Below are 25824 nucleotides of genomic sequence, written 5' to 3'. Positions count from 1 at the left end.
GATTGATTCTGTGAAACAAGTTTGAGCACCTACTCCTATAGTCTCATATTAGTGCATTTTGCCTCTACTGTATAACTAGTAGACATAAAACAGAAATAATAATTTAGTAAATAGTAATTTACCAGTAATGCAAAGTTTACCTTGATATCATGAATTCCTGACACCTCCTCAAAGGTCTTCTCCCCGACCATGACAGCTGCTAGGTTGGCTGTGTAGCTGGATAAAACCAGCAGGCAAAATATGGCCCAAAGATTCATCAGGAACCGTCCTGTCCAGCACTTTGGTGATTTACTGGCAACAGACCGACCAAACAGGATTGCGTAGCAAAGGTTCAAAGCGGACGAGTATGAGAAGACCCTGATGCGGTTGCGTCCATGCGGCGTCATGCCGAACGGACTGTTCCACTCGTACAGTGTAATGAAGAGTGCCGTAATATGCAGAGACACAAAGATGCCCACCCACATGGACCAATGAAGGGGCCACATGAAGGCACCGATGGGTGCGGCTGTGTCCTTGCTGCGCACTAGGATTCCCAGACTGGTGGAGAAGAAGGGACTCGTAAAGTCAATCACTCGGCTTCGAGCCGAGTTGATGCTAAAGCTGGTGACGGCCATATCAGCTACACCACTGAGCAAATCGCCCACCAGCCCGGTCCATCGACCTCCTTTCCATGCGCCGTATTTCCCATCACCCACGATGTACAGGTCAAATTCAAAGTGCATGTCCTCTGCTAACTTCTCCAGCAGATCGATGCAGTAGCCATAGCAGCATTTACGGATGTCAGTTGGCAGTGAACTGATGTTCGTGTGCTCCAACTCTCTAAACAGCTGGTTGAGGACTTCGGAGCTGTTGGTTTGAGGGTCAAGACACAGCTGACCCGCCGGACATTGGCCCTCGTCGTCCACCTCCCGTGTGAATACGAACGGATGCTCAACCAAGGTCACCACGCGCAATCTGCTCCCTGCCACTGGGAGCCCCGCTTGCCAACGGCCCCCTAGCCGGATCCCTGGGCCCAATTCCCGTTGACGCTGTGTCGCGCCTGGCCACATGCCCTGTTCCTCCACTTCCAGCTTGCCCGACTGCCAGCTTGCCACGGTCACCCAACTGGGCTGGCCTAGAGGGTCTCGCTGTAGACTCCAGATGTGGTAACGCTGGGAGGTAAGCACCCTGGAGAGGGAACGCTGTACTCGCACTGGGCCTGTCAGTCCCATGAAGGAAGTGTTTGACAAGAACCTGTGCACAGCAGGAACACAAGCATTGTGATTTGAGGAAAATAAATATGCTTCCAGCTAAAGCACAGACAGTGATGAGATAACAGAAGAAAACACTGTAAAAAGTGGAAAAGATACTGTGGAATTACCTTTAGGATATATTACTACAAAATTCTTACTTATGATTAATATTACACTAAATATTAACTTTCATTTGTGTAACATAGGTAGGTTGAATCCGACGCATTGCATCACTTTTTGTTGAATGTTAACAAGGTTTTTTATAAACCAACATATCCCCAACTTTTTCCAACAAGACAAGATTAAGATACCAAGTCAAAATATTTTTAAATAGAAACAAATGTGTGTTATTCCTCTATATATCCTTTTAAAAATGTATAATTATTTACACAACATCTTTTCAAATCTGCATGAACACACTGACTTGTATCCATACAATAGAAGTTAATGGGTACCACCATTGTTCGGATACCAAGATTCTTAAAAATATATTCATTTGTGCTCTGCAGAAGAAAAAAGTCATACAGGTTTGAAATGATAAGAGGCTGAGTAAATGATGACAGAATTTTCATTTCTGAGTGAGTTTTTATGTTTTTATAGTGTTAGTTGCAGTTTGTTTGATATTAATTGGAATGCATAATAAAAAACATGATTTGAAAACAGAGTGGAACCAAACTCTTCATATACTGTATACATATATAGTAGAGAGAGAGAGATTATATACTTTTGTCCAAAATGACTTTTCTTAAATTCAGCATAAATACTTTTACAAGAGAGACGATTTAGAGGAAAGGGAAATGTGGATCAATCTTGGAACATCAGTGTTCCGATCCATCCTCAAAGTCAAAAGGACATAAGTGCAGGATTATGCCCGAGAAGCCATACAGAGGCTGAATTACACTAAATCTTTTGAACCAATATCCCATCATTGACAGCCCATGTCCTTAACCTCAGTTACCACATCAGTGACGTAAGCAATCCATCATTGAAGTGTTTCAAATAAATAAATAAATAAAACATGAATAACATCTAACGTACAGGTATATATCATATTATTGGTCATGCAATTCCTGCACACTTTTACCAAACTGCATACCCATTTATGGCCGAATATGTTCCATGAATTAGTTTGATAATCGATTTTCATTAATAAATCAGGTGAGGATGTAAGTAGTCCGAGGGCTAGTGCCTGATGTCTGGGTCACAGATGGAAAATGAGAAATCTTTAGTGCAAGAGGCTGGTGATGTGTGGCTAAATGAGACTATAAATGATATGCACTCTATGTGACCGTAAGGGCACTTCTATTAAAACAGTGCAGAACAGAGATTGGGGTTTAGTAGTAAAATAAAAAGAGAAAAATTGATTGGCTGGATCATTAATTTCTTCTGATAGCCCACGTTTGACCCATTGAAAACATTCGGTTTCATGCGAGAGCAATTCAAAGACAGCGAAAATTGTGTAAACCACTCCAAAAGCGAGTTGTTTTTTATAGTTCAAAGCTACAGAATGCCGTTGTCGACTATTAAACTATTACTACTACTATTACATCTCTGTGGAACAATAATCCCAATGTGTTTTGGTATTTAGTTTTTCCCCATTTTGCCAAGGAATGAGTTATTTCCTGGGCTATATCCTTATTTCTTAGAGCAAATACATTCCCTGAAATGGGGGCTGAGGGGATTTTTAAACTGTGAGTTGAATATTAAAGATTGCATCACTGTTTTCCATCCAGTAGAAAATCTCGGAGGCTCTCTGTCTCATATTTTATAATTTCATGGAAAGTTTACTTATCTCGGCTAATACTCGTATAACAACGAAAATGTAATCTCCTATCTGGATGTGATTCTACGGCTCTTTAACGTAAAAAAAATCTAATTTGTGAAAGTAAGTAGATTGGCAAGGCTTCTTCCAGCCTACAGTGATAAGAGTTCACACTTTTGGGAATTGGAGCTTGATTGCGTCCCGAGTCAAACCAGCCACAGGATAAACTTTTCGATTTGTTTACCAGTTATTATCTGTTAATTCCACACATATCATTGCCTGAAGGGAAAAAAATAAACAAATATTTTGCTCATTTAGGATTTACCAAACAATCTCTGTATTTTGTAACGATAATGATAAAACATGTCCCATTCATTATTTACGTTTACATTTTCACGGTACAGATGGATACATGTAAAATGTCAATATAAATAAATAATTGTTGATAATCTGAATTGGACAATAACACACTAACACACCCTACACTCAAAAGCTTAACCCCACACATTAAAGAACAATGAATGTAGTTTGCATCACCAGACATGCAGCAAACAACACAAGATTAATTCTTTAATAATCTCTTCATTTTACAGCTTGCTCGATTGTCTCGCTGGACAGTTTTCTGTATAATTCTACCGTTAACATCCACAATCAGCATTCGTCTTCTGTCTAGTTGCACCAGCATTGCAGAAGAGACCTAATGGTTGAATCAGTTTTCTTAACTTTCTTTTATTCTCCACATCCACAACAGTAGAGTTTTGATTGCACCTGGGCAGGGGTTCCCAAACTTTTCTGCCCGCGACCCCCAAAATAACAGTGCCATGGACTCGAGACCCCCACACAATAGATCATTTGGGTGCAATACCGTACCCAAAAAGGTATAACATTTTGTGTTATATAACCATAATGTACAAAAAAGAACCTTTCAGGTACCCAATGATAGAAAAGCTACGATTTTAAACCTTTTTTCTGACAGTGTACAATTTTACTGTAAATTTTGTATTTTATTATTTTCTTGATTTCTGTTTTTGTTTACTTTTGATTAGAATGAATCATGGTTTATTAGTGAAAACAATATTTTTGTATATTTTATCTTTACTATTATGTGTCTGCTGTTGATGTCTGCACTGTTAGCTACAAATACCCCCAAAAAATAGCTGTGTATGCAAACACAATTGGCAATGAAGCTCTTTATGAAAACACTAGCACAAAGGTTACACAGACATGTACATACACACTGCTAGTGAATGTCACAACCCTTCCAGACTCCTCCTGCTGGCACAATGACAAATGCATCAAGCTGAGAGGATGTGGACAGGAGGTTTGTGAGCTCCTGACACTGGACCGGACACTGGCATTTAAGACGGGCAGACAGCCTGAATGCACAAATGTCCCATCCTGTTTTCTGGAGGTCAGAGAGTGAGCTAAGAGGATAGAATGTGTTGTGCAGAAAGGTGACACAAATGACTTATAGACTGCTAAAAATACACATCATTGTGTATCCGCTAACGTGACTGTTTATGTAAATGCTCACAGGTAGATGTATTTGATTAAGGAGGTACAGACGTATTGAAAATGTCCTCCAGTCATTTAATTGCATTTTAAAGTCTCATGCGGGTCCATCAGGAACATTTGGATCTGAAAGCATGCCGCGGCCAAGAAAGAATATTCCTGTATTGCTAGGGTCTAGAATACTAATACAGGATTTTTTTCTCACGATGATATTAATATACCTTAATATAGAATGTTCGTACTGTTACTGTCTACCCACACCAATGACCACATTTAGCATAAATGACTGCAATATGTGCCCAGTTAACTAGTAATGAATTATAAGTTGTAGCCAGTGTTTTTAATGTACTGCATAGCCACACAATAAGATACAAAGAAAAAAACGGTTGCACTTTATTTTACAGTACATGTACATCTAGTGTACTTACAGTGTACTTACCTAAGAAAGAACTGGGTAGTATAAGGTAAATACATGGTTTAGGTTTAGGGGTAGATTCAGGGTTAGTACCTAGTTATTACCCAGTTATTATATTTACTGTAGTAAGTAGATGGGAAACAGGACAGTAAAATAAAGTGCTACCGAAACCGTTACAGTTTATTAATGTAACTGTACACTGTACAAGCTGATCAAACGATAAATTGCGATTAATCGCATCCAGAATAAACGTTTGTGCTTACATAATATATGTCTGTTTACTGTCGATATTATCTTGTTATTATAAACACATTCTTGCATATATTTAAGAAAAATATTCAAATTAATAAATGTTTATATACAATGTTAATTATTGGTAGATATAAATAAATACATCTAAATATTTCCTAAATATTGCACACAGACATATATTATGTAAACAAAAACTTTTCTGGATGTGATTAATCGCGATGAATCGTTTGGCAGCTCAGTGTCCATAGATAAAATACGTTTGACATATTCTTTGGCTTTAACAATAATAACATAAAAGTATGAAAAGAGTTATACAACAGAAGGTGTGGCCCACACAGCTATCTGATCTCCCATTGAGTAGTTTCCAGGTAGTTTGTTCCAGACGTCTTGGACATGTTGCCATAGTTCTTATGATTTATGCTCTCAGTCTCAGTTTTTTGTTTTCTCGTGCAATTCCAGACTGACTCGATGATGGATCATATCTCTGTGTGGGTCGTAGCCTTTGCTTTAGGCCTCCTTGTTCACACAATAATTTTATTATATGGGCACACAAAACCAAAATATACAAATATACATCTTCAAAAGATTTTTTGTAAAACACTTTTGCACAGTACTCTACTTTAAGAGATGTACATGAAAAAGATAAACATGCAAAAGCTTTAAAGGGTATCTAATGAAAATAGATCTCTTTAATACAGTCTCATTTTATAGGTAATCCATTAGTGACATTATACATCTGCTCTCTGCCTTTTTAAATTGATGTTTGATGTCTTGGACAGACACAGGACATTAATGTATGGTTTGCATGAGCTGCATACAATCATTCAATCTACTATACGACTCCTTGAAAGACATTCATTTCAATATATAAAGCCATTTGTAATGTCCAATTCTGCAATAATCTCAAGCTCCAGCGTGTATTACTGGGCTTGGGCAGTATACCCAGAAAAACCAAGGGCATAAGCATCATGTGACATGCAAGTTCTAGCTGGAAAAATGGCCTGTTAGTGGAAAATCTATACTTTTTTGACAACAGATGAGCTACTGTTATGATTTTGTAAAATTGAGGTACATTTGTTGCATTGCTACATACAGTTAGCCCTCCCAACACAGCTACACAACTACACAATAGGCTTACCTGGCGAGGTACTGTCCAGAGGAGGGCAACTCATGTTTATTGGGCTTGTCAAAGCAGTTGACCATGTTCTGGATAAGTGCCAGGTCTGGTCTCACCATGGTCGCAGCATACACAGCCCTGCCAATCAGCTGCAGGGCATCTCTTATGTAGAAGTTCAGGGGTTTGCGGTTTACCTCCCCGTATGCCAGAAGGCCCAGGGGAGAGCCGATAGATTGTAGGGATTCTAAACTAAGTGGGTATCCCATAATCCACTGCATCGGGGGAAACACAAAATTTAGCTGGTGGCCTCTCCGTAGCACAGTGGCCGTGCATTCTGGGTCGGAGCTGAAGAGAACGACGGAGGACGCTGGGACAGATGGAGTCCTGCTAAAGAGCTGTGAGAGAAGCTCCATCACCTTATCTTCCCTTAATTGTTTTTTCCCCTCCTCTGCGGCTGTAGTTACTAGTCTGGACAGGTTGAGGGTCTCCCAAAGATGCCAGTGCGCTCCATCCATGCCCAGATGACCCAGCTGTTGCAACTCTTCTGCCATGCCTGTGTTGCCACCTTCCGGACAAAGAGTGGCAGCCCCGCCCTGCCAGCCTCCCTTCAGCAACACCGCTAACAGCAGCTCCGCCAATCCGGAAGGGGATGTGCGTGTCGTCATCTGCAGGTGGAACCGGTTCTGAACCCAGAGAACACAAACTCAGTTAGGTCTTATTCCTCGTCAGAAATAAAAATAAACCCCACACGGAATAATGACATCCTCAGGCTGCAAATGCGTATTGGCTTCCCTAATGACTATAATTCTGAATAAGTAAGAGGAAAACCGGGAAGGATGTTACATCTCCTGTGACTTGCATCTCCCTGAACTACCTCATCAAAAATATTTTACTCGCTGAACTCACGTTGACTCCATACTCAAGATAGAATACAGAGAACAATACTTCCTTAATGCAAGCACTGCAATATTGGAGATTAATGGAATCATTCGAAAGAAAACTACACCACAAAGCTTTTGAGGCTCTCAAAACAGGCAGCTTCAAAACAGCAACCGTGTTACTAGAACAAGAAACAAAATGGGATGCTTTTGGAATAGCTGCGGGCCATCGCTTGCTTGTTTTTGATGGCTACTGACAGTGGGGCGTGCATGAATGTGCCGTGAGAGAAAGATGGGAGACTTGGCTGTTTTGAGGGGAAGAGGAAGTGTTTGAACCTGGTGGGGGACTGTGAGCAAACAGCAGGGGCCGCAGAACTGAGGAGTCCCTACGAAAAGCTTAAACCTGTGTGACTGGAATAACATTACTGCCTGTGCAGCAGCTCTGATATGTGTCCCTACGACTTTCACCATTACTCACAGCGCAACCCGCCTGCAAATAAAGGCACGCGCTGACAACTGCATGCAGCGATGGCAAACCGCACAGATTCAAAGACGGGAGATAAAAATACTACATGTATTTGTTTCAATTTGCCAGTAAAGTTCTGCTCGGCTGAAACTAAAGAATAGGATAATGGTTTAAAAAATAGAAACGGACAAGGGGTTGTGCTGTGTGCGTATGGGAGCTCAGATAAGAAGTGAGAACAGGAGCAGGCTTATCTTTTATTTACCGTTATATCCAAGCGATGCCAAGTGAATAAAAACAAACCAACCACAAACAAACACCTTAAATATGAATGCAAACTTGCAGCCCGGGGCCCTTCATTGCTCAATCGATCCAAAAACACCTGCTTCTCCGAACAATACCAGCACCCAGTAGGAACATTTTCAACATCCAAATGGATTCACAACCTGACAGAGACTGTGCAACACGTCCTGCGGGTTCTACTAAACACGTCCATTCTCATTTCCGCTTTTCCACGTCTCCCCACGTTTCCAATTTTCACAATCCATCTCGGCATCAGGTGTAAATAAATGAGCATTATGTTTAAGTGACAGCTCGTAAATGCTCCGGGTGCTGTTGTTATAGTAATATTTGATATAACAACATACAGTACAGCATGAGAAAACGGACGCGTACAGTTGTTTTGCCATCAAATTATCAAGCAGGTGTAAAGGCAGAAAGTGCTGAATGCATCTGTCACTCTCGCACCACAATAGCACCAGGTGCATTATTCTAACCATAATTGAGCTGAGAAATTGGAAATTACAGTCAATCTTTCCAAAACAGACTGCTAAATTCCTGTACTACCCAATGATGTCTGTTGCGATAGGTGATGAGCTTCTAAAGCAACTTATTCATGACTAATTTTAGAATTATGGTCTGATTCATTTCCTTTGCATTTAATTATTCACGGTGTGAAAACAGAAACGCTGATTCAGCGTTGTTATAACTACACCGTAATCAGCTTGGATATAATCTTTAGACCTCTATCATGCTGCGCCAAAGTGCTTTAAAGAAAACTGCTTATCTAGTGGATGATATAAGTTTTGAGCAGAAAAAGGGGTGGCGGAGAGAAATGTGAGAGAAAGGTTCATCAATACAGTCTTTTCTCTATTAAGACTGACAGTAACCCAATTAAGACAAACCCCTGTGGGAATCAGCAGTGATTTACGAACACATTTGAATAATGTCAAAACGCTTACGCAGTCTCACAAAAAACAAATGTCTAATCACAGAATGAAGCTGAGGCTCTTTTGGGGGGCTGAGTGAAATCTGAAAAGGGTTGTGTGGGGATAAAGAAGTGATTTATGCAATATATCATCATACATACGTACAAATTATTCGGAGTATTGTGAATTTAGAAGTGATTCATGTGTGTAGGCTATGCAAATTAGGCTAGAAAAAAGAGAGCGGGTTTGTTTGAGAGATGAACAGACTAGTTGTCATCCATAATGTGCTCATGTGGTTTGAAAGTAATGCCTTAATATTTTCTCGGCTTGCCATATATTAAGTGTCAACTCTTCTTTATTCTCTTAACCACATCATTCATATACTGTAAGCATGTCTTGGAAATGCGTGACACTCTGTGTCAAAATCTGATTTCAGCATCTGACACGTAAAGAGATCTCTCTTTATATTATCACGAAAGTCTGTCCAATGCTTTACATGAACCAATGTACTATGGTAATAATTGAAAACAAGACATATGATCATTAAACCCTCCGATGAATGTCAATTATAGCAGACGGATCTTCAAAAGCCATAACATCAGGGTTACACATTAACTTTGACCCATACCCATAATTCTTTATGACCGCCTTATGTCTTTGAGGGTAATAAAAGTGGTCAAGTACTCTGAAATATCCAACAATTTGTATTATTCTAGAAGATCTAGAAAACAGCATGTAAAAACAAGTTTTTATTTAGGAATTATTCATCTTTAAGTCACAGTTTATTTTTAATAACAGAAAATACATCAAATGTTTGGGTAGGGCGGTCGTGCTTACACACGCAACCTTTCTTTAGCACGTCAATGCCTTTTTTCTACTTTGAGACGGATCATAATTTATTAAGTAATGTTATTTCATACATTCAGACTGTAGAAAATATTGTTAATGGTTTCAAAAAGTCCCATGCATTGCTTCCACAAATTGATTTCATAACCCTTAACTTAATCTTACAGCGGACAGATGTGACCATTTAAAATCCATCATTTTGGAACAAGAAAGAAAAAGATGGGAAATGACTGCATTCTATCTTGAAAGGAAAAGAAACATTAAACAATTTCGTATCGTGATTTAATAATTCATACATCAGAGAGTTCATAATTTCTCTTGCCCTGAGATCAGAATGGTAAAAACTATTTTTGACAAAGCTGTGCTATAATTCCTTATCTTTGCGTATGTTGCGCAAAGATCAGAACTTTGGTATAATGATCAGACAGGAAATGTAAGCCAAGAAACTCAAAGCTCAGCTCTTTCAGGAACTGCCAGTGTGATTACTTTGCACCAAACTGGGATTGTTTTTCCTCTCCAAGGACGAAAAGTGAGGGTATTTCTTGTTACTGCTGCTTGCTAGTTTTTTTTGCATATATCACTTAATCACTGTCCAGCATGTGCTGCTGTGCCCAGTTTGTGTCCAAAGTATAATAGCATTCCTGCGTTATTAAATGTTAGCCGTCTTGACTCTGACTTGTTATTACTCTTGATATCATTTCCAAATCTCGTTTGCTCCACAGTGACCCTAATACGACACTCCGAAAATGTCCCATTCCATGAGTGAACGGAGAGCTCATAAATTTATAACACCCTGAGACAGCAAACAGCACCGTAATGAGGTATCTAGGGCTTTGAAACCAAAATAATTTTTTACACTTCATAATAGGAATGATTTCTTGCATTAGGCTTTGTGAGTCATGCATCACGATACACTCCCACTGGGCGATAAAGTCATATTTTAAAATGAAAGCCATTGGGGGATATGTGAGTTTATGGATGATGTGATTTACCAAATGTCCAAATTTACCAGAGCAGAATCTTAAACATTCGGTAGTGCGGGACAGTGAAATGTGGAAAGTTGTAAACACTGTGAGACCAGGGACTGGTTGCTTAAACTGCTTAGTAGTGGTCATAACATTAAGTCAGTTACATAAAAAGACAGATTGGTCCAATTCAAAAGCCGCATATACAGTACATTTTATTATAGTATATATACATTATTACAGTTTATTACGGAAACTATGAATGCCGGGAAACAGTATATATGTATAAAGTATGAAATGTATACAGGTAATATGTATATAAAATGTATACAGTCCTGTTTATACAGTATATACTATATAAGTACAACGATTTACACCTGTAAATTACCACCTGTTTTTTTTTACAGATTTCTAAACTATTTGTGTTTGTTCTTTGTTTAAAACTAAACAAACTGAAACAACTAAATAGTCTTTATTCACACATAAACCCAAAAAGTAGTTAGTAGGCTATTTTGTGTTTCCAACTTAGGCCTTGATACGAACGTGCATTCTTGTTGGCCTTGTTTTTATGTACTTTCCACAGTCTAGGTAGTTATTGACTGTAATTTGGCATATAAATAAATACAAAATCCTATTATTTCTGTCTTTCCATTTGAAAATGCAGGCATAACAACATTATATTTAAGCATTAGAAATAGTACTGACTAAAGCGCATACACATACTGGTTTTTTAACCATTACAGAAACATAAAACACATTTTTGGTATTCACAAATACTGTGAAATGCTGGTGGGGGTGGTCTAATCAGTTTGTTGAGCACTGTATCTGGATGCCTGCACTAGAAGCACCATTTCAAATATTCATAAGTGAACTTTAAAATGTCTTATGCATAAGCATTTGCAGTGGGTTTTTAAAGTTACAGTATACTAATTGCTGGGAGTTTAGTGCTGTACTCAAATGAACCACATCTACCTGTATAACATTCTAGCACAAGGGAATAAACTTTGAAAAAATTATCTTTTTTAGGGGGTTACACTGAAGAACGTTCTTCACATTTACAATTATAAAATAATAATACGTTTGTAAAAAAGATTACCGTCTTATCTTAGAAATGTGTAAGACATTAGAGTTTCAATTACACCTAACAAAAATGAGGGTACAGATAACAATTTGAATATTATTATCTGTAATAATAAAGCACTCGTGAAAGAGTGATCAGAATCATATCTAGCGACGAAATAAACATTAAATCATTAAAATCACGTTGTTCCTGCTGCACCAAACCCTGGCAGCGTAAATGACTTTTACCACATCAGCCTGATAAGAGGTTAACAGGAACTTTTCTTTTTAACTGTAACGTGGTCTGAAGACTGTGGCCAGAGGAGACCTCAGTCTCAGAGGGAACTGAACACAGATTAGCTGCTTCCCCACTGACCTGTGACATCTCCATCAAAAACAGTGAGCAAAAGAGGAACGATAACAGAGCTAACGTTACTAGGTTTAATCATCACAAGACGTCTTTGGGGATGAGTCTGTTCAATGTGACATTTTGCCCTAAATCCTGTTCTTCTACAGCGCATGATGGAAGCGGGTTTAAAAAATCCTTTTTAATGTAAATAAACGTTTGCCGTAAGTATGAAGTTCCATAGAGTGCACGCTACGTTTTGCTCAATTAGGAGCTGCCATCCGCACACACCGAAATCCTCTCTCTGTAAAGCCTGGCATGTGAAGCCCGCTCTGCTCGGCCTCATCTACACACTTCATATGCAAATCTGTTCTCAGAATATTGACTGATAGCATTCGAAACGCGCAAAGGACACCGCGAGTAAAGAGTGCTTTCTCGAGTTTCATGCAAAAATGTCTTCGCTGATCTGATTCAACTGAGGTCAGCCTGCTTCATGGTGGTCTAGAGAGAGGATCTTAATACATGATGCATGACACATAATTTCTCTCAGGACTGATGACAGGACATTGATTAATTACCTATTAATAATTAAGAGATGTTTAATTAACTTGAGGGTAAATTTATCCTTTAGGTAACCCTATGCAGCCTAACCGAAGAAATCACGATAGATATAAGTTGATGTGGTAACAATTTACAATCAGGTTGTATTTGTTAATCATTAGTTAATGCATTAGTAAGCATTTTATTAATCTTAGTTCATAGCAATTTCAGCCTTTATAAATATATTTTTTAAATGAAATGTAACTGTTAGCATAAGTTAATACAACATGAACTAACATGAACTAACATACATTGACATTAAAACGACCCCAAAAATCATTTTTTTCACTTAGTCACCCTAGAGTTGTTCCAAATCTGTACGAATTTCTTTATTTCTGATGAACACAGATAAAGATATTTGAAAGAACGCTTATAACCAAACAATTCTTGGCCACCATTGACTACCATAGCTGGAAAAATGACAATGGTAGTCAAAAGTGCCCCTGAACAGTTTACCTTCCTACATTCTTCAACATATCTTCAATTTGTCTTACTACGGTAGTCAATGGTGGCCAAGAACTGTTTGGTTACAGGCGTTCTTCCAAATATATTTAAATATATATGTATTTAAATATAAATATATAATTGTTGTATTAGTTAGTCCAGTTTATTTCGTTCCTGTTTTATTTTCGCTCTGTCCTTGTTGTTTTTTTCTGTTGTGGGTTTTTCTTTTGTGTTACTTTCTGTAAATAAATCATTGTTTCAAGTCAAGCTAACTGCGCTTGGGTTCTCTCCTTGTCCCCTTCCTGACAACAATTCATTAAATAGAAGTTTATTTGAGGGTTGATTTTATAAACGCCTACATTTTTTGCATTTTGTGTTTTGGATTTTGTTTTAATATAATTCATCATTGATGATTTTTTTTAAAAAGTCTAAAAGTATCGTCTCGTGGGATAAGTGTATCGTCACACCCTACTAGAAGATATCCAGAGTGGGCATTGAAGGGAAGCTACAGCACAGATATAAAAAAAATAATACTTTGAACAAATGTCTATATTCTATATTCTGTATGTTCTATATATAATTAAAATATGCTTACATAAAACTAAATGAAGCTAATTCACTTTTAGCATTATAATATCAATGAGGAATCCACATAACATTTTATTTCAATAAAACTAAAGTATAAACACAGAAGTGTAAAAACACATATCAAAGTATTTTGATGTAGTTTGACGAGGTCTTTATTTTGTAATGTTATTTTAAATTGTGAAAAACTACTATACTGTAATGTATGTATGAAGTCATTTCGGGGATGTAAAATAAAAAACTGTAACATTTTATTATTGTCTAATAACATCCTGCCTAATACCTTCTTTTGTATTTCATATTAGGCAGAAAGTAATATACGTTGGAATAAAATAAAGTAGTTGATGACAAAGTTTTCATTTCTGGGTGATCTCTCCCTTTAATCTATTCTACAGTAGTTTTAAAATGGTGATAACTCGTAATACAAGCGAGAGGATTTAACAAGGTATTGTTTCTTTCTAACTGTATTTCATGAAAATATTTCATCAGCCACAATTTAGAGAAAGCTTTGCAAGCTTATGACATTTTCCAGTTCCTTCACTTGAGACTCGGAGCACCACACCTCATGTGGCATCATAAAAATTCCCCTTTTTCAAAGACTATTGGTCTGTGCTTTGCAGATAATCCTGATTTCATGCTTGGATCAATCGTCTTTTTTCAAGTTTTGCTTGACATTTACATGGTCCCTGCTTGGAAGGAATAACATTTTGGAATCGATGTGTGAAAGCGGCAGGCCTCAATCCTCCCAGGAGGTCGGGATGCCAGAAAACACAGACTGCTAGTGGGCAGATATTTATCAGGTCGAGTCAAGATGAAGGCCTGGGGTTGGTGGCTGAGGGCAGAGCACAAGCATAGAAGATTCCCAGGTTCTGCGAGAGGAGAATGTGGGATTGGCTTTCTTGGATATTGGTGATTTGTCGTGTATACAACCCTGAGAGGAGACCAGCCAAATGGAGAAATAATTGAAAAGAGTTAAAAGAATCAACTGAATTTAAGACAGGAAAAGCTAGAGGAATTTAATTCTAACTGTGACAAAATTTTCTTTAAACAGTGACTACACATTTATGATTGGAGCTTTCAAGGCCATGATGGATATAAAATGAAAATATAGAGGACAAAAAACAATGTAATTGTTGATGTCAAGGCAATGCAGGTCATGTTTTCCCAGGCTTTTGAAACAGCAATTGGGAAACAACGAAAAAAGCTGAAAGTTAACAAGAATTCTGATAGCCAAGCAATGCATGTATAAGGGTCCGGACAGCCGTGCAGGAAAGTGCAGGCGGGTGCAATAGGTAATTTAGCACAATGTCTGCAATCATCAGCAGCACAGAGGCAACAGTAAGTGAGTGTGGCAGAGCTGAATAAACACTTCCACATAGCTGTCTCTGCATATCTATGCTTACCGTTGAGCCGATCTTTAGCTACAGGCTCCATATTGCACTGTAACTGCAATAGCGATCAAAGTTTGACCCACCTTGAGGCGCATTACAAGACTGGGAGATTAATTTTCATCTAAGGGAATGAGGGCGGATATAATGAATCTGTAGGTGAAAGTCAGAAAGAAAGAGAAGTTTTACTGCGGCGTCAAACCAGATGGGCCATCGCTTTATTGAACGCTGTGAATGATAATTTCTTATTTTACAAGTTCACAAACTGGTATTCAGAACGATAAATGCTCTGACGAGCACTATAAATCCCTAAAATTGCTTCGGTTGTTCCAAGCACTGCAAAATAAAACCGGTCTGTTCAACAAATCAAAATGTAAGTAGATCTAAAAGTTCTGAGGGTGTTAAAAAAGATGAGCGTGTTTAAGAAATGTGGGTTAAATAAGGCAGAATCACTCTTACAAAAAATCCCTCACTTGCAGCTTAACTGAAGCAGTATTCATTCTTGTGTATGAGGGTGCATAAGACATTTGGCACCGATCAGAAATGCAGAGTGCTTAAAGTGTATGCACAGTCCATAATAAGCATCAAAGCTGCATTTACAGTAGGTGATTCGCACACGCTCGACCGGCCTTCTTATCCAGCCAAGGTTTTTCTATCCAATTGAAAAATGGGGTAAGATAAGTGAAACGCACTGACCTGAGAGTTGAGTGAAAGAGATAAAGACAAATGTAATGGAATTAAAAAATAAATGGAGGAGGTGGATATAGAAATTGTGTTACAGAAACAGAAACACAGAGGGAACTTTGCACCAAACGTAGCATTTCCATAGTGCAAAACTGTAATACCCGCTTATGCAAATCTATCCCCCATTCTTTAGATGCTGTTTGCCAAGATGTACAGACATTGCTCTCTCTCTCTCTCACACACACTCACACACACTTGCGCGAATTTGTTTTCTCCACCAGCTCTTTCATCAAAGCAGTCAGCGAGGCAACGAGATAGCAGATTTAGATATAGGCTTCAGCCCATGCCAAGACACTGAGTGGATTCTTCAAAAGAGAATCGATCTTAAAAATACTGTAAGAGTCTGTTAGATCTAAGGGATAGAACGACGAACAGACCTTTTATTGTTTTGCTATGAGCTGTGGATAGCAAAACACTTAAAAAATCTGAATAGTGCTATTTAGACGAAAACAGCGGCAACATGTCTTCCATAACAAAACAAGAATTAGGTGCTCTTGAGAGATATTATTGGAATGAAATGCAGCCTGGACAGCGCTTGCCCACCATAACGCTGCCAAGTGACAAAATAAAAACAATGAATCATCCCTGTGGCGAGATCCGAAAGCCAGCGTGAATCATATTGTGAGACTCTGTATTTAGTGAGGACTGAGATTGAAGCAGAGTGACAATTCAATTGCGTTTTATTGAGAGATCAGGAGCTCAACTAAGATAAGAAAGGCTTGAACTGCAAATAACACACGTTGCCGTCCGGAAATAAGGTATGGGGTTGAGGAAGAGTCATAAATTAGTTCAGGGCACCGTGTAAATCTGTGACTCCATCAGTGTGTGGAAGTAGACTTCCAGATTCAATTAAGCTGTAATATTTTGCAGGTGCATCAATAAATGATGACATGTACATCAGCACCGAGCCTCCGAAAAAAGTGGCTAACTTGATGGGTCAGAGTATTCTCGGCTTACAGATGGTGTTAAACTGCGTACACAGCTGTGTATTAAAGCCATATGAATGTGCTTGGGTGCCGTTAAGCCCGGCAACACGGAGCCACACTGACCCCAGAAGCGTAGCTCCGAGTGCATTCTTTCTCACCTGCCTGATACACTGCCGCTCTTCCCAATCCTTCCTGTCAGAGACCTTAGTTGCCCATCTAGGCTTATCTCGGCCCTGCACATGTGGGAGATTACAGACCATCTCCTCCAAGTATTTCACACTTTATTTACACCCTCAGCGTCTATAATGGAGCGATCCAAGCTGCTGAGCAATGCTCTGATGATCAGCATTGTTCCGGCTGGGAATAGGTGGAGACTTGCATGGAAATGTAGCGTGAGATCTAGCTACTGTAAGTGCTTGCAAACCAGGTGCTTTGAGAAATATGTTTGGTGCAAGTTACTCACAAAAAAATAGTGATATTGTATCATTTAAGCTAATTTGCTTGTATTTACATAGTGTTTCTCACAATACATGAAGGTAAAAAGTGGCTTTGTAGAAAAAATGGTGTAAAACGTCTAAACAGGACCATTTAGACAGACTGGCTGGCACAGCAATGACATTCACATTTACCTCTACGCATTTGGCAGACGCTTTTATCCAAAGCCACTTACGTTGCATTATCCTATACATTTGTTTCTAAGTATATGCAATCCCCTGGGATCGATCCCACGACCTTGGCGCCATGCTCTTACCACATGACAATAGCATAAATAATGTTGTGAGATTAATGTTTAAAATATGAATATAAAAACATCGACTACAAATGTTATGGTTTCTTCGAAATTCAATTTGTAAAAATGATGGGGATGTATATAATTTATATTCTTATATCAGATTGTTATCCCAGATTTATACATTATTTATTTTACAAAGTATTTTCTGAAACCGGTTTTAATCAACCTATAGTATGACCGACATGTCTCACTTTGTCACATAGTCTAATCCGATATGGCTGAAGTCAGATCTGATCTGAGGCAGATGCATCGGAAAGGATATGGCTCAATAACGCATTAGTCTTCCAAAGGTTACTTCTCCAATACAAGTCAAGACTGCAATAGCAAAAGGCCACGCTGTTATAATGAGGGCATCCACATACATAATAATAGCTTTGGCACAAATTAATGTCTTGATTTAGGTGTGCATTAAAAATTTCATTTTTGGTTTCCACTCTAGTTGATAAAACATCAGGGTTTAACTGAGAAATCAACATTCGGACAGTCTTTTAACAGTCCTCTTAAGTTTAGGATTCATTAAGCTTAATAACTCTCCCAGTGGTTGTGAGCTAAACTAACAATGAGGCATAATTGAGAAAGGCCTTGAATTAGAATGCAATTTCATTCAAAGGGACAAATTGAGTTTTTCATGTGCTAATCTTCCTTTTGTGCTTGCTAAAATTTGCTACAGAAGAGAAACAAGTTAATAAGCACTCAAATGTAGCTGCGCAGAAGAATTTCACTGACTAAACAGGCTAGTCAGCCTATTTGGTCGGCAAACAAAATAAATTAAGACATACTGAGAATATGGTAATCTGATAGGGGGATCAGCAAAAAAATTACAGCAAAAAATGAAAGAAACTAGATTTCATTTGAATCGCTCAGATACAAATTGCGAATTCAGCCTATATATGTGCTCAGCAAAAGACACCTGTGAATGCCGATTTTTTCTTTGAAGAGCCGAAAGGGGAAGTTATTCACTCGCTGTAAAGAATATTACTTTGGAAACTGAGAGACATGAAAGCTTGTGCAATATCTCGGGGGGGTCGCGACCTAAAATAAATGAAAATCCATCTGACGTACATCCTCCACGTTGGCCAGGAAAAAATTATACCATTATATCTGCCTTCCAATTTGTTAAAGTAACTTGGAAATTTAATGACTCCACGGCAATGCCACGAGCCAAGATCGACTCATTCAAGGAAGATAGGCACTAATGATTGTACACTTCCTGAGGGCCGTGTCAAAATGAAGCAATCATACAAATTTTGTAAATCATTTTCATTAATCACATAAATGGACCTGGTTATGTTTCCGCTCTGACTCACATTAATAACACAATACATGAAGCAGCCCTTGCAAGCAGGGTGGCTGTAAATGTGCAAGAGAACACTACACTTTATAAGATGTCGAATAAATCATGCCGGTATGAATGAACGTCTTTGCTGACCCACTGTTCCAGCCTCTTTATGCAGAACCGTGATGTCTTTGTTCCTTTGTGTCCATACGCTGACAGAGTTTGATGGGAGGGAAATCTTTTGAGCTTTCCCTGCACACCACTGCAACTGGCTGCACTGCTGGAGTCAGACAGAAACAACTGGTGTGACTGGCATCCGCTCTGTTTGCTGCTTTGAATACTAATGAGGGTCCACACATCTCAACCCTGAGCCCTGAACAGTATTGGATTGTTCCACTGGAATACACCAGGACCTCTGTGCTGGACCCCTCATTCAAAAAGCACTGCCAAAAATAAATTTGACAGCTTCAACTTTTAGAGAATCTTAACTCTCTTTGTGCCTGCCACTCTCTGTGTGCCTCTCTATTTTACAGTAATATCTGTTCGGGGGTTGGCACAGCTGTCTGAAAACTGTCGACTCTCTTGCCATTTTCTGTATCATTACGCGCTTAGTTTCGGGGATTATGTTGACACGACTCGGTAACAAGAACGGGAGTTTTTATTATTTAAATGTCCTTCTACACCTATATAAAAAACGGAAAACATACAAAAAAGTAACACATCGGGAGAGAGAAATATACTTTAAACACGCTCGAAAATGGCACATTAGTTTGAGCGCATCTCGAGCGCACAACCACTTTAGCCTATAATAAAAGTAAATAAGTCGCTGCCTGTGTAACACGTGAAAACGAGCGCTTACCTGAGTCTTAAGAGATTCACCCTGTTCAATGATGCTGATGAAAGGTATTTCCAAAAACGAAGACATAAACTCCACTTGTACGAGCTCCTCGTGGCTCTGTGGGAACGCAAGCACGGCGGAGACTCCTTGCACAACGATATCCTGACACACGCACCTGAACATGGACTCCGGGTCTCCGTTGAGCGGTTCTCGGGACAACACTTCCAAGCTCAAATTGTACGGTAAGAAGTTGTTCCCACTTTGCCGGAGGTGGACCAGGGCGCGGTTGAGCGCGCCCTGTATCCTGGACTGCTGGCGGGTCGGCAAGAGCGCACCCAAACGCACCGTGTGACCAATGCGTGCCAAGATGTGACAAGGTTGGGGATGCAGATGACACGGGTAAATAAACATCTGAAGAGCGACCTGGAGCCCGACGTGAAGGTATGCCAAGAATCTGGAGAGCATTAAATTCATCCTGCTCCTTTCGCAACTGGATTGAGGTTTCGTCACAAGATGGCATCGCTCTATTCTTGTCCAATGTTTCCTGTCCTTAACGGGTTTGCGCGCGCGCTGATGGGGTCTCGGTTAAAAAGCAAGTAGCTCATCCATTCCAGCTGCTCCAAGTGTGGAAGAAGAGGTGGTGTGCGCGCCGTTGAGGGAGGAGGAGGCGCGGTGCCACTTGAGATCGTCTTATAGAATCATTGCCCTATTCGGAGAACAGTTGCGTTGTGTTGTGTTGAGACTTTAACTGTTGGCTTTGGCCACAACAGACTGGGTAGAATATCAGATTATGACAGGTTCCCCCCGAAGGTCACTTATGAAACATGATAAAAAAAATCATAATAATCATGTAGTCACATCAGCAGATGTAAAATATTTTAGGTTAATATTTCCTTGAAGTCTTAGGTAAGACTGAGAGGTGACTGAGGCGGTAATTGTCTCGTGAATTCAGAAGGTTTGGCCCAGTTGAAAGACAATATCCTATTCATAAAATACTTAATTTAAAAATGTATTGCATGGAAACACGAATGCACTGTTCGATAGAATTCATTTACACTGGCCTTTGTTTGCTTTTGAACAGCAAAGCAAATATATTAACATGTCACTTTATTTAAGACCAAAAAAGCTATTAAAAGCGTTCCGTAAAAAACGATAGATCATTAGTGTGTTTTATCCCCTTTACATCCCAAGGTCTCCATGAAAGGCATTTAGATTCAGTATACTAAAAGTAGCGTTCTGCAGGACATGTTATGAATCAAACTTGCAGTTCTCCACGAACGGATGCTTAATATGTTGCAATACATTTATTAAACACACCTTTTCCTTGCTATTAAACAGATAATGTGTGTCTAAGTGATCATTACACAAACGTGTGCTTCCCTAAGACAATAAGGGTCGATTAACTTCAGAAAATGATGTCTGATGCACATTTGCTATAAACAGTCAGCTCACCCTAGGGTGTCTAATGAGGTAAGGAATATAAAGACATCTATACAACTATACCCATATAAAGTAGTTTTGATGTTCTTTGACAATGTTCATTTGTGAAGAAAATGGTTATTTAAATGTTCAATAAAGTCAGAGCACTGTAGTTCAGGGCTTTCTTTTAACACTACAAAGAACCTTTAGCACAACAGAACAAAAACGTCAGGGATTTGTCAGGGATAGTTCACCCCAAAATGAAAGTTATGTCATCCTTTCCTCACACGACGCTTGTCATTTCAAACCTCTATGTATTTCTTTCTTCAGCAGAGCACAAAAGAAGATATTTTGAAGAATTGTATGAACACAAAACCAATGCCAATAAGTAGTCAATATACAGAGTTATTAGGTTAACTATATTCTTCCAAAAATCTTCTTTTGTGTTCTGCTGAAGAAGGTCATGCAGGTTTAAAATGAAAAGAAGGTGAGTAAATTATGACATACTTTCTAACTTTTGGATGACTATAACTTTATTTGATTCTTTATTTTAAGATTGAATAGATTTTTCCCCTTTACATTTTTGACAAGAAACATAGCACTGCTATTGCATTTTGGAAAGCTTTGGACACTTAATTCCTTTTGCTGCTAATAACAGTATGAATGTCAAAGGCTAATTAGAGCGTCAGCGAATATGAACCCTCAAAAGCTTATGAGCCATGTCAACATTTGGCGACACGTTCGCACAGCACGCTTTCTGACAGTTTACATGTTATATACAGGCAACATATTTGACTATAGTCCAGCACATGTAATCCATTACAGAAACAAATCAGGTATTACACAACCCAATCTTCTTGCCTGAAGGATGTCATCAAAAGCCATTTGCTCAAGGTGCTTTCAATTCAATTTAATGGTTGTGAACCATGTTGTCTGTCTTAAACTAGACACTTACATGTAACCACTGACGCATGCTTGATTGTTGTTTCAGCTCCAGAGCATACACACCCACATGTCTCAATATTGTGGATATGTATAGGAGATTTAGGGCCGAATCAAAATTTCACAAGCCGCCTACGCAACTATCCTTTCGTGATATGTGGACTGTCCTGCTTAACTTTCGATGGAGGCACACACATGCATACCATTGTCTCCTTTAGACCTTCAACAAGCCTAATTCAGTGAGAATTCATTTTCATATATCCTTCTGATTTTAATTCAACCGGCTGCTGTGACTGTAGCCTCCTTATAGTCCATTGCATTAAACTAGGTCCAATATATAAAAATGGATTACACTTTAATCAGAAAGCCAATTAAAAAACACATTTCTATTGGCAGGATTACACCCACCTTATTTACCAGATGTGAGTACCCATATAGATAATCCCCCCTCAGCCTCCCCGCCTGTGACTTCGGTCTGTTACTGTGTCATACGCATACATTAGACAGTCCTTTATGTACTGAGATGCAACAGTTGAGTCGATGAATTTTCTTATTGAATTTTCAGAGGTACATACCGCCATCAAGGAATAGCTGTGCAATTACGGCGTGGATAAATGTAGCATCGGCGATTCTTCTGTCTGAGTGCATGTTGCAGCTCTCCATAATCTATCATAGTTCAGAAAACCATGTGCAAAAAAGTACAGTTTATGAATATCGCTGTGCGACATCATCATTCTCAGCACATCGTCTTGACTAATTTCAGCATGATCTTTTGTGTTCACTAGACAGCAGTACGCCGGCACGTTAGATGTGATGAAACATCATGATGCGCTGGGCAGAGGAAGTTAAAATGGATAATTCTTTTAGAATCTGAAGTGCTACATCCTATATTACAAGATACTTTGCTTGAGGCGACAGCTTTCGCTTACCGTGCCAAAAAATGGCAATTTTTCCTTGCTTCTGGAAAGCCTTGCAGTACAGGGGAAACGATTGACTGTGAAAATGGGAACATTGTGAACCTTATCCTCTTCTAGCTTGTGTTTGAGTTGAAAAGAAACTATGTGGTAATTTGTGCTTCAATTTAAAAAGGGTCAGAACACATGAATTGCAAGCTTGGGACAGTTCACAGCAGGAGGGTATCTATGTAAAACCTCATTTAATTTGGTCAGACATTCTGTGACCCCTCTCTGTTCTATCAAACTGAACAAACGTGATTCTGATCAAAACTAATGAGTTTTATGTGGTTAATTAACTTTACCACACATTATTATGGTATAGTGTCACAGCGTAACTGTTAGACGAGTAGAGAGAGAAAACACATTCCCCTACACACCACTCTTTTAACTTTGTTTTACTTTATCTCCTCCAGAAAAGAAGCGAAAACGCGACAACATCGTAGTCTTGTGTCAGCCGACGTAGTGCTTCGAAATGGAGGGGTAGGGCTGGAGTGAGACGTTGGTTGCAATTCACAACGCCACTGTGAGATGCCGCTCGGACATTTCGCTTATTTTTGTAAAAGGATCAATTTACTTCCATCAAGGATGCTCTTTTGTACATTCTCACATCCTGCTTGTATAACATGGATCATCAGGCTTTATCTGTGTCAGCTTGAGTGCATGCTGAGATTACCACATAAAATTAAAAATTAAAAAACATATTTGAACTTTTCACTCAAAATATTATGCCGATGATATATATTGTAATGACATTTGATGATATATATTGTAATGACAAGCAGAAAAAACGCAACCATTTTCACAAGGCCCCTTTGAGCCTTAAACAGAATAGCACTGAAGGTCTAGTTCAAAATGGTGCGTGATCTGACCTTGATTTATTTATGGAAACCCTTTCTCAGCTTCACTCCTTCTCGAATCATAACTTGTCTTCCACACATTAAAGTTTGATGAGGGTTAAAGTTCTGTTTTTCAAGGCATATACACCATATTATAATAAAACATATATCAAAGTCCCGCTGGGCAAGCTAGTATTGCTGAGCTGCATTTATTATTATTATTACCATGGTTTAGTGTTAACAAATCCACAGAGATACAGTATGCCCTCACAACATATTTCAATGTGGTATATTTGAAAACTTGTGTGTCCAAATGTGTACAGTACAGTATAGTTTGTCTAGAAAAAAATGTATGTGAAGTGTGCTATAAAAATTTGGGGGGTCCCTCTTGATCGTTTCTATTTTCATGGTCCCACTATAATTTGCACACCCATCTTTGTCCCCCTGTGGGCACATAACAGTTTTTCTAGCCACAATCATTTGGAACAACCTGGTGATTTTTTCCTCTCTAGTGTTCCCTGTAAGGTTCCCGTGTGGGTCCTATAAGCTGGAGGAAAGGATACATTGATTTTTGTACAATTACTCACCACATGGACATTGTTTGGTCAGAAAACCTGGTTTCCACATCAATACGTTGACTATTAAAGGCATACTATTTATTCATCTATATCGTCATTGCATTGGTGCGCTTCTCCACCCTCCTGTGCTGGCCTCCCAGCGTTGTCTTTGGTGGATATTAATCAACGTTTCATTTCGACAAATAAAAATATCCTATACTTGAAGCCTGAAAAACAATCCGGGTGCACATGGGACTGTTTGACGTGGTGCTGTAAATGGACTTGCTGCACCAAACCTAATGAGGTTGCTGATGTCGTTAATGTGATGTAATCACCTATGGGGTCATGATCGAGGGGGAGGAAATTCCTAAGGCTGATGACGCTATTTCTAATAATAAAAAGAAAAGATTTCTGGAAATCATCCAGCACCCACGGGGGGTCGCGACCCCTGCTTTGGGAACCCAGCCTTAGGGGCGATTCACATGATCGCGCTATCAACCGTGCGGAAAACACAAGCTGCAATGCTTTCTCATTTTTTCCAAAGCGCCTAGGAGTTTGAGCTCTCCTGGCATCTGTATGATAAAATACTATTATCATTTAAAAATATATATTTTTCAAATAGTTCAGCATTAAGAATAGGCTGTATGTATGTTGTCCTAATAATAAAACTTTGATATTTTGTTCTACATGCAGTTGTTCTCACATCTTTAAGTATTCAAATTATTTTTGGGGTGATATAAGTGGGTTGCTTAGGTCATACCGTCAAGACTAAAAGGACTTAACACCATACTTTCACACTTTGCCCTTCTTGAAAAGCAGTTCTGTTTACTCTCCGTGAGCCTGCCCTTCAGATACGGAGGTAATTGAGGTCAGTGTGCATGAAAACAGAAATCTCTACATCAATCTTGAAATTCAACTGAACCTCATAAACTTATTCTCGATCCTCTTCATTCCCTCTGATAAGGCCTCAATGGTCAATGACCTCAACAAGTAGAGATGCGGCCGAGCTTCTGTAGCTTTTGAGACGATTAGCCTGTCAATAAAAAGGAGCAGAGCCAATGATCCCTTTTGCAGTTCACGTGTTACTACTTGAAGACCGTCTTCATGCAACAACCCTGATTCCCCTGCCCTTACAGTATGACGATTTGCAGTCACTGACCTTTTGCAGATGTGGAAGTGTTGAGAACGGGCCGAGCGTTCATGCAGAACAGTGGCACGGGAGAGATAGTCTAGTCATGGTCACCACTCACTCGACCTTGCAAACCCTATCTTGGCTTTTTGAGAGAGATGAGATTCTTTTTTTCCTAATAAATTGCAGTGAGATCCTCTCTATGAAACAGAAATCAAATGCTGTACAATAATATGCTTTGACAGATCTTGAAAAGTTTTTTTCACAAAGCACCGGAAGGTTAATGAGGACCTTAAAAGAACACATAATAATGGATGTTTCCTGTTTAATGCTCTG

The 25824-nt window shown here is 39.0% G+C and overlaps 1 protein-coding gene across 1 annotated transcript in view; it reads right to left on the bottom strand.

Annotated features, from left to right (window-relative positions):
* Positions 1–20123, bottom strand: part of grin3ba (glutamate receptor, ionotropic, N-methyl-D-aspartate 3Ba) — a gene marked incomplete at its 5' end in the record, with an annotated part of 35972 nt that extends 15849 nt beyond the window's left edge. Inside the window, 3 exons of the mRNA XM_079451894.1 lie at positions 141–1233; positions 6312–6973; positions 19671–20123. Of these exons, the coding sequence (XP_079308020.1) occupies positions 141–1233; positions 6312–6973; positions 19671–20123 (2208 nt within the window). The remainder of the gene's footprint in view (positions 1–140; positions 1234–6311; positions 6974–19670) is intronic.
* Positions 20124–25824: the final 5701 nt, after the last annotated feature.

This window comes from Barbatula barbatula (genome assembly GCF_947034865.1).
Source record: "Barbatula barbatula genome assembly, chromosome: 3".
Classification (NCBI taxonomy): Eukaryota; Metazoa; Chordata; class Actinopteri; order Cypriniformes; family Nemacheilidae; genus Barbatula; species Barbatula barbatula.
This window is presented reverse-complemented; position numbering and strand designations above follow the sequence as displayed.